General features: G+C 38.6%; 1 protein-coding gene across 1 annotated transcript; it reads right to left on the bottom strand.

Moving 5' to 3' along the window:
* Positions 1–10,391: 10,391 nt before the first annotated feature.
* LOC102703555 (putative ripening-related protein 2) lies at positions 10,392–11,015 on the bottom strand. The gene has a single exon (XM_006647513.3). It carries the CDS (start codon positions 11,001–11,003, stop codon positions 10,422–10,424), a length of 582 nt encoding a protein of 193 aa, XP_006647576.1. The 5' UTR covers positions 11,004–11,015; the 3' UTR covers positions 10,392–10,421.

Below are 11,015 nucleotides of genomic sequence, written 5' to 3'. Positions count from 1 at the left end.
TTTAATGAAAAAAATATGTTGTATATGTTGATATAGTGTAGTTTTTTATGTGATAGGTGAGAAATAAAGTTGTTTAAAGTTTAAAATCTTAAGAAATATCTATAAGTGCAGTAATGATGCGCCTTCTATGTAGTAATAACGCTATTTTGCTATAAAATATGTGTATTGTTACTGCAGAATTGCAGTAACGTCGTGATAGAAGTATAGTAACATCGCGATATACGTGCAGTAATATGTGTGTTGCACATTTGCAGTAACGCCACGATAGAAATACAGTAACATCGTGACTGTATATTATTGCAATACAACTAATACATGTGAGAGAGCTAAAAATATTGTATTCCTAGTCTCTAATCTTTAGAGAGTAATATCTTATATGTTTTATATTATTTTTCAAAACCGTTTTCACCATATTGGTTAAAAAATATGATTTAAAAAACTAGATCCGTCATGACTATATTTTAACGTTGTTACTGCATTTCATAAGGCATGTTACTATATTTTGCTTTCATGTTACTGCATGTTTTAGATAGACGGGAGTTGGCAAAGATGGGCGTGGAGGAAGGTCAAAAGGAGCGGTTTGACCGGTGGGAGAAGGCTTTAACTAGGCTAGTTGAGGGGTCCTAGGCCCTTAGAAAGAGGTGGAAGGTAGGTTTGGACCTTATGAGGGAGGGGACATAGAATAGCTTGTTCTATAGGTTGCACATATATTATATTAAATAAAAGGTATAGATGAGTCATATATATATATATATATGACTCATCTATACCTTTTATTTTAATATAATATTTTAAAACTTATTAATAATTAAAAACTTAATAACACATGTACAAAACAATACTACTATAAATTATTAACCGGAGGGAGTACGTACCTACAGCCCTAAAAGATATTAATTTTCGTTATCTCACCCATATCAATACTTACTCTGTCTATTGCAAAATATACTTAAGTACATTCAGAGTGGACTGGGGTGACGTTTGGCTCCAAGGCGTCGGCTCGGATGGCATGAGAACGTGGACGCAACCGGTTTAGTTTTCCAAAAAATTTCGGAAAAAAACATCACATCGAATCTTTAGACATGTAAATAGAGCATTAAATATTATGGATAAAAAAAAAAACTAATTACACAGTTACGTGAGAAATCATGAGACGAATCTTTTGAGCCTAATTTGTCCATGATTAGCCATAAGTGCTACATTAACCCACATGCGCTAATGGCGGATTAATTAGGCTCAAAAGATTCTTCTCGTAGTTTTTAGGAGAGCCGTGAAATTCGTTTTTCATTCGTGTCTGAAAACCCATTTTGACATACGGTCAAACGTTTGACGTGACACCCAAAAATTTTCATTTCCCTAACTAAACACAACTTTTGACATACGGTCACACATTTAAAGTATTAAACGTAGTCTAATTATAAAATAAATTTTAGATTTCACCTAGAAATCACGAGACGAATCTTTTGAGTCTAATTAATTCGTCATTTGCACACGTTGGTTATTGTAGCACTTATAACTAATTATGTACTAATTAGGCTTAAAAGATTCGTCACACGATTTCGTCCATAACTTGTAATTAGTTTTAATATTTCTATATATTTGATGCTGTATTTATGTGTCTGAAAATTCGATATAATATTTTTTAAAAAAGTTTTTAAGAATTGAACGGGTCTATATGAACCTGCGGAGAGAACATAACTCAAGCAGTGACCACTGCAAGCGGGCGACCATGAGCTGCCACTCAATTGCCCAATCTGCTATGGCAATCAATACTCCGGCACACAAAAAGGTGCACAGGGATACAGGACGCATGCAATTCGATATTGCTGCCCGTTCCCTTCAATCGTAAGCTGTCCCAGGTAATTAAGGGGGTGTTTTACTCGGTGAAATAAAAAATTTTGTATGTCACGTCAAACGTTTGATCGGATGTCGAAAAAGGGTTCTTGGACATAAATGAAAAAACAAATTTCACGGCTGACGTGGAAACCGCGAGACTAATCTTTTGAATCTAATTATTCCGTCATTAGCACATGTGGTTTACTATAGCACTTATGGCTAATCACGTACTAATTAGGCTCAAAAGATTCGTCTCACGATTTCTCACATAACTGTGCAATTAATTTTTTCTTTTATCTATGTTTAATACTTTATTTAAATGTTTAAAGTTTTGATATGATATTTTTAGGTGAAAATTTTTTGGAACTAAACAGCCCGTGAGGGGAAAGAACTGTGCGAGTAGTGCTTCACCGGGGACCCTGCTAGTAGACCTCTCTTCGTTTAACTTCCAGGGCAGGAACACAGGATGCCACTATCGCCGTAGACAGCATTAGAGCATCCCAACAGCTTATCTAAATTTGTTCATCCATATCTTCATTTGAATGATCATCTAAAACGCTTTCATCCTTTGTATCCCTTTGTACTTCAGCAAATCATCTATATATGACATCATCTATATCTATTTGGAGGATTAGAGAGAACATCTAAATATAGAGTTTCTCTTCCTCCTAATATGAATAACATTTAAAAATAAATGATGAAATAAATAATCTATTAGACTCAACTTTTACTCGGGATGAATGAGCTGTTATATGCTCTTAGCCCTGAAATCGCAGCTCGGGAGGAGGGTTGCGCCAAGAAATTCTCGCCAATCCACACCGGCCACTACGACGTTGCGGTGCACCCACGTGACAAGCAGTCAGATTTACAGTCCATTCCGCATTGTCCCGAATCCAACGCCCGGTCCCGCGCTGCACGTTCCTGCGCTCAGGCTCGGCTAGTACAAGCAGCAAGCTACGCTCGCCAACGAAAGTACTCCTCACGAGCTACTCTTGGATGCTCGTAGTTTTTTGGGGAGAAATTCTCGTGGTTGTACTTCAACTCCACTCGGGAGTACTACTACTCCAATTTATACTCGCTCCGTTAAAACGTTTAATCATTTTATAATTTAAATTTTATAGCAATATATCAGTATTTTGTTTATTATTTATAGTATTGTTGGTCTTCTGATATTATTTACAATACTAATTATTCAATAATTACTTAATCTATCCATTTCAAAACATAAGTATTTTTAAGATTTCAATAGCACTGTCATATTTGTCCTACTAACTCCGTTTCATATTGAAGAATTTTTATTCTTGCCTAAATTTATCCATTAATAAATATATAATTTATATATATATATCTAGATTCATTAGCATCCATATGAATTTAGGCAAGACTATAAAGTTTTACGGTGTGAGATGGAGGGAGTAATAATTAAAAGCCAATGCTGAAAAAAAACTATTATAAAACCCTTCAAAACTCCAAATTTAAAATAAAAAATTTAAATTTTGACTCGTGTCCATACGCGAAAAGATGAGTATATAACTCATTCAAAATTCTTCCAATTTTATTTCCGTATACCATTTCATCCCTATGTATTATTTATTTATTAATAAATATAATAGTCTTTTTTTCTAATCTTAATCTCAGCTAAATACTCGTATTTTATAACTAGCGAGGTAGTATATGGGATTTAGGGATACTCAAGAGGACGCCCTATTGTAGTATTTGAGGTTGCGTTCGATAGGTATAGATTATTTAACATATGCCCTAGCACGAAAAATATAGTAATAGATTAGTACATGATTAATTAATTATTAACTATTAAAAAAAATATAAAATAGATTAATATGATGTTTTAAAATAACTTTCCTATAAATTTTTTTTAAAAATATATTATTTAACCATTTAGGAAGCGTGCGCGTGAAAAAAAAAGGGCTATAAATTGACTAGCCGGGGGCGGGGGGAGGGGGCGAACGCTGCCTCAGTACTCCAGTGGTATTATACTCCATTGGTATAAATTGACTAGCCGGGGGCATGGGAGTATACTGCAGTGGTATTATTATCTATGCAACGCCGGTTAGCAGTAGGCAGTGAATTCATTAGGGTCTAAATCTCTGGTTCTTTTCTTTATGGCACAGAAGGAAGTGAGATTAGGTTCCCTTTTCTTCATTTTTGCATTTCTTATTCCGCTATTCCGAATATTTTATTTCTTTCTTATCTTATCTTACTTTCCTTTTCCTTTCCTAGTTGTTCTAAGTTCAGCGCTAGTACGAGTAGAGTAGAGTACCCCAGTTCCCTGTCCCACGGCGTTAACCGAACGAGGACAGGGGCGTTGAAAAAGCGTTGAAAAGGTAAAGAGCGATCGTTATATACGCTTTCCCATGCCCGCCCCCACCACCACCATATCTTCTGCCCCATATCCTCTGCTCACTCTGCCTGCCTGCCCAAGCCCAAACCTACCACTTCACACTGCCGCCACGGCGAGCGGAGAGGCCAGCAAGGTAAGATCGACGAGGACTCGATCCCTAGTCCGCATGCCTCTCTGGTAGAGGCAGCCGGTCGAGCCTCTTCCCCCCCTCCGCGGGCGAGCGAGCCAGCGAGCCGGGAGCAGCGGGGAAGCGGAGTAGTAATAAAATAATCAATGGCGGCCGTGGTGGCGGCGGTGGAGGCAGGGGTGGTCGCGGTGGCGCGCGGGCGGGGGAGCAGCAGGCTGCTTCGGGGCCTCTACTGGCGGCTGCGCGCGGCGATCAGGCGGATGCAGTCGGAGCGCGGGAGGTGGCGCGGCGGCAGGCGGGACCACCGTTTCAGCTTCCACTACGACGCGCTCAGCTACGCCCTCAACTTCGACGACGGCCGCGCCGCCGCGGACGTCGTTTAACCGTGCATGGCAGGTGGAGTGTGTGTATGTCTGTTTCAGTACTCCACTTCTTTTCTTTTTAACTTTAGAGCCTCCTGTAATGGAAGCTGGTTAGTGTGTGTGATTAGTGTGGCGGTACTCTGCTCTTCTTGCTGCTTAATTTGCTAACTAGGAGCTAGTACTATTTTTGGTGAATCGGAACTGGGAAGGCAGATTCTGTTGCAAGGGGAAAGAACGCTTCTTTGCCGTTTCGGTGCTTGCTTGCATGTTCTCTCGTTGGCGTTCAACCGTGAGTGATAGTGCCGTGCCGACGCTAAGCGAGACACTCAGTTCGCTGCAGAAATGATTATATTTTGGTATAAATTTGAATTCTAGATATACTTGTATTTTGAATTAACGGAGGAGTAAGTCTTTACTGGAGCGCTTACTACTGAGTACTGACATAATCGGGGTAACTCGGTAACCAAAGCTGGCTTGAGCAGTAATATTCCCATCCATCTTTTACTCCTGCTTCACGCGACGATGAAAAGAAAACTGACAAAAGAGTACACATGCCGTGTAGTGAACTGGTGACCAGCTACAGTCGAGAAATCAACCTGCTGCCAGTTGGGTTGGACGCACCTGTGCTCTATGCACTACAAGAATTCGAGAAACTGTAAATTGTTCGGGGTATTGGTAATTGGTTTATGCTGGGTTGGAAGTTTTGAAGTTTTCTCCGTAGTCCTCCAGGGAACTGAAGTGTGACATCATCTTTTTTTTTCCTTAACACTTTTTTCAGTAGTGCAAATTTTGTTACATCGTTTCGAAAAATTGCACGTCTTCAGAGATATCGGGCAATAATGAAGGAAGAACACACCAACCGCGCGCGAAGAGAAGGCGGCAATGCGGTTACCGAGCTTGGAAGAAAGTGGAGGCGTAGTTGGTCGGAATTCTGAAACCGAGCTAAAAGCATGAAGGCCCTTACCACAAGAGTCACAAATCACTTTGGGCGAAAGGCGCGACAGGAGGAGGACATGAACACATGAACCCACGGGGTGGTTGTTACTGCGGAGAGAAAGTGAGGTGGAGTTTAGACCGAGAAATTTTTTTTGTTAGAAGTGTATCGGATGTTGGAAGTGATTTTTTAATACGAATGAAAAAATGAATTTCATGGCTAGCCTGGAAACCACGAGATAATCTTTTGAGCCTAATTAATCTGTCATTAGCACATGTTGGTTACCGTAGCACTTATGGCTAATCATGGTCTAATTAGGTTTAAAAGGTTCGTTTTAAGATTTCTTTTATGTGCAATTAGTTTTTTAAGTTCAAAAATTCGATGTGATGTTTTCATAGAAAAATTTTAGGAACTAAACATGCCCGAGGAATCTGCATTCCCATCCATCAATCCATTCCTACCCGTAAGCTCTGCGCATCCTGACGTCAAAAACCCGGGCGAAAAAATACCAGGAAATGTGACATGTGAATTCCGATGTGCAACGGCTGTATAGTCTCATCGTTCATCGTTCTTGGCAGGGCTACGATCGACTGATCGAACTGGTCAGCTATAAGAAAGATGACGTGAAGGTCAGGTAATAGTAGTAGTACCGTACTCTGCACACACCTAAATACTAGGTCAACTCCAATTTCTAGGGCATCTGTAAATCTCTAATTAAGGCCTTTGATTAATTTCTAAAAACTTTATCAAAAACATCATGTCAAATCTTTGAACATCTAAATAAAATATTAAATATACATGAACATTAAACTAATTACACAGTTACGGAGAAAATCTTAAGACGAATCTTTTAAGCCTAATTAGTACATGATTAGCCATAAGGGCTACGGTAACCAACACGTGCTAATGATAGATTAATTAGACTTAAAGGATTTGTCTCGTGGTTTTCAGGTGAAAACCAAAATTTATTTTATAATTAGTTACGTTTAATACTTTAAATGTATAACCATACACATCGATGTTACGTCTCTCCCAAAAAAAATTTTCCCACGGGACCTAAGGGCCTGTTCCTTACCCATGGAATTTATCTAGATTCACTCATTTTTCGTACGCACGCTTTCTAAATTGCTAAATAACATATTTTTTACAAAATATTTTATAGAAAAGTTACTTTAAAATATCATATTAATATATTTTTAATTTTTTATAACTAATATTTAACTAATCATGTACCACCTTCGTTCCATAATAACTTTATTTTTTAATTTCTATGTCTAACGTTTTCTGTGTCTGACGTTTGACCATTTGTCTTATTTGAAAAATTTGTAAAAAACTTAAAAAAAATTGTTCACGCATAAAATACTATTCATGTTTTATCGTCTAGTAACAATGAAAATACTAATCACAAAAAATTTAAATAAGATGAAGAATCAAAACATTCATCTAAAAACTGAAAAATAGACTTATTATGAAACAGATATAGCACTAATTTACGTTTTATGCACCATGTAACATCCTCCCACCGGAGCACGACCTAAATGTGGGCATTCGCTTATTTACCAAAATTAGTTTTGGTTAATTTGGTTTTAGTTTTGGTCATGATCAAAATTTCACAAATTGAGATTGCAAAAAAAATATTGGAATTGAAAAAATAATTAACAACACATCTCCTCTTTTATGTCTTTGTTTGATAGTTTAATAACCGATGATGACACCAAATCATAAACATATCAATGAACATGGCATTATATTTGTATAATTTGATGACTTTGTGTGATACTAGACTTTGATGTACTATTATTTATATTAGTTTGCTTATTTCGGTTAACCGGTAACCATAACTGAATTAACCGAAATATTTTGGTTAGTCCCAATTGATGACCAAAAAATTCTGTTTTAGTTAGTCTGGTTTCGGTTCCGATTAGCTCAGTTCGGTTTTTCAGTTTTGTTTTTTTTTCTTCCCACGCCTATGTCTGAGAGCTGGCATTAGCTAGTATCCTTGACCTTACTAGAGTTATGGTTAGATAGAGATGATTAGAGAAGAAAAAAAAACTATTTATGCATATGTAGCTTGCTTAAGGATGTGCATGAGAGTATTGATGGTGCAATAGCATATAGTAGTATCTGTCTAACTATTTTATAAATATACGGTTAGAATCACTACAGATGACATGCCACTTTTTAATTTACAAGTTGGCTATACTATTAAACTTGTTATAAGGTCATTCACAATACCAGATTATGGTTTTAACTCAACGTAAGAGGTACGCCGCCATGGATGAGAGAAGTAATGAGGTTGGGTGGCTTGAGAGGGATCCGTGTGCTATTCGTAAGGCATGGTACCAGAAAACTGATGAGGGCTAGCTTGAGGCACACATTCAGTAGATTTTATTGAAGAATAAGTGCTGAGAGTGGGACCCAAGATACCCTCCCTATGAGTCCAGCCCTAGGGGGTAAAGCTAGGAACACAAGATCTTTCTTTAATCGGGAGCCAACAGTGGACATCAAGTTTAGACAAGTACATGCCACATCGTTTGTAATATCCTACTCATGTGTGCCATGTTGCTTTATTTTACTAAGGTAGTTGATTTGCCAAAGGTATAAAGGTCCTTAACTCGATCCAAGTTCTCCTTTTTATATACACTTGAAGGCACCTACATTCCAAGGCAAGTAACATCGTAAGAAAAAGACAATAGCATCATATTGGAAGAAGCCCCCTCGGGTTTTGTATATATATCAGTCTTGTCCGCCATAGCAAAAGAAGGTGACCGTCGGTGCACCTCCCCGATTGGGTTCCAACGGCCAGTCTAACGGGGTGGACAGAAAGAGTGGAGTGGCCACCGATATAGACACTCATGATTCAAGCACCGATGCACAAGCAAATGAGCCGTAATCATTTTGTCAAGGTTTTATCGGTCAATCAACATCCAATCTGTCTTGTGCTCCTGACAAAGCACACTCGTGAATAGGGATGAAAACGGTTCAAAATCTTTCCAGATTCCGGATCAGTTTTCAGAAATGGAAATCATCGATCAATCGGAATATATCGAAAACGGAAATGGATTCGGATTTTTTTCTCGCATTGGAAATGGATACGGTTATGGTTCTATCCGTCGGAAATCGGAACCGATCAGAAACTTTTCGTAATTTATTTCAGAATTTTTCTGCGGGCCTATATAACATAAATCCGCAACATTAACCCAAATAGTCTGTTGAAGATGCTCTAACAACCCGAGTTGGTTCACTCCCAAACCTCCTCCATGTTGACCATATCCCCCATAACATTGACGGACGCATCGTCTTGCAACACACTCAGCGATTCATTCCCATTGTTCTATTTATGAAGGAGTATAATTTATAAATATTCTATATTTCAATTGAAAAAAAATAAGAGAAAGAGAAAAAATCATGTGGAAATATAATTTACGATCTTAAATTCAAGTTTAAAATGATTATTAATTTGAAAAAGGTTTATATATGAGTAAATTTAGAAATATTTTAATTCTAGATAAAATTTAGATAATATCGAGATACGATTGCATATTTTACCTATATTAACTGGCTCTTCTAGTAGCCACATATTGATCCTATAAGACAGAATTAGGTAGAAATTGTCACGTCAATTGAAAATTCTTAGAGTTCACGTGTTAAGCAAAGAAAAGGAAAAAAAATTAAATCCACCCATTCACATAAAAGGTAAAACTAAATTGGATCCTAAAATCTATATCAACCAAACAATGGAATTCCTAGCTTGAGTCCAAACTGCGAGGACCCATAATGAAATAAAATATAAGAAATCTGGTAATACAATAGCATTGATAACTTATCAATGGACATCGTCCTATTGATTTTAAGAGTAAGACGAAGAGAAGAAGAAAAATAAATATACCATAAAATTTATATATCTTTGACTCATAGAATACTAAAGTAGCCATCATGTTTGTTTATGCCCATACAAAGTATAATAATAATTATAAAACTATACATATAAATTTGATAAAGTTTGGTCAGAGTTTAAAATTATATTAATATTTAAAATATTTCATCTCAATAAAAAATGAAAGTATTTATGCTACCATGCGAAAGAATTTTATGAAAATGCTACCCGAACAATCTATATGGCCCACAACACTAGTTCTCTTAAAGACTGAATCAAATTAAACCAATACACCTTCCGTTCTAAAACATAACTATTTTTATAATTTTTATCATATACTATGAAAATGTTAAAATATTCTTTTTTTAGTTATTTTCATGGTTAATTTTTGAATTTTAAAATGATTAGATTGTATTTCTAAGCGTCTAATTGACTCTTGCATCATTGAAATGATTGAAATTATGAAAACTAGTATAGAAATATTTATATTACGTATGAAATTCAAATTATACCTGATATTTTATATTTTTAAACAGAGGGATATAAACAATGCGCAGTATTCCCCACACAAACGTTCACTCGTACAAAAGGCCATAGCTGTGTAGACAGCCCAGTGGACGGTGCTCTTTTGCGGCAAAGCCCAAGTCCTTTATTTTTCGCTGGATATTAGACCCAGCTTGGTCGAGAGCTCAACAAGGAGCCCATATCCTTTGTTATTTTTTTTTAGCGACAGTCGTCTCCTGTTGCTGGGTACGTCACAAAACCGTTATTTGTTTTAAAAGGAGTCAAACCCATGACCTTAAATACTACTAAGATATTTATAACCCCTAAGCTCTATACCCTTTCGTAACGTAAGACCCCTTTATTTATTTGGGATGTGACTGGGTTTCTTCGTTAATGACAGGATGTCCACGGACCGGTCGATCTCATGCATCCGACCAAGTGATATTGTACTCGCCGACCTCTTCGCCGGTGATGCCGAGCGCGTCCCACACAGCCTGGGACGCGTCGACGACGTTGGGGCGGCACGGCGGCTGGTAGCCGTGCTCCTTGTCGCAGCCGTGCAGGGAGTCGCACTCGTCGACGACCTTGGCGAGCACGGACCTGCCGTTGGCGTTGATCCGGATGTTCTTGTTGCAGCGCCTGTTGTTCGCGTACCACCCCGTCGACAGCGCCACCACGAGCTCCGTGTTGCTGTGGTACATACCGTCGCACTCCGACGGATCTGATCCGCCCTCACCGTCGGCGTCGAAGTTGTTCAGCGTCATCACCGCGTTGTTGCTCCCGGTGATCGCCGGCGAGCAGGTGTACGTCGGGTAGGACTGGCGAGCGCTGCAGCAGTCCTCGCACGAGTGGCTCCTGGTCGGCCTGAGCGTGCCGCTCGGCTTGCAGCCGCCCGCTAGTTCGCGGCCGCGGTGAGCGCCGCCGTCGCCGCGCGAGAGGCCTGGGAAGGAGACAAACACGAGGCCCACGATCGCCAGCACGAGGAGGCAATTCGTCATTGTCATCTTGCGATGTTG

This window comes from Oryza brachyantha, chromosome 2, assembly GCF_000231095.2.
Source record: "Oryza brachyantha chromosome 2, ObraRS2, whole genome shotgun sequence".
Lineage (NCBI taxonomy): Eukaryota > Viridiplantae > Streptophyta > Magnoliopsida > Poales > Poaceae > Oryza > Oryza brachyantha.
Note: the sequence above shows the minus strand (reverse complement) of the source record. Positions and strands in the feature narration are given on the sequence as shown.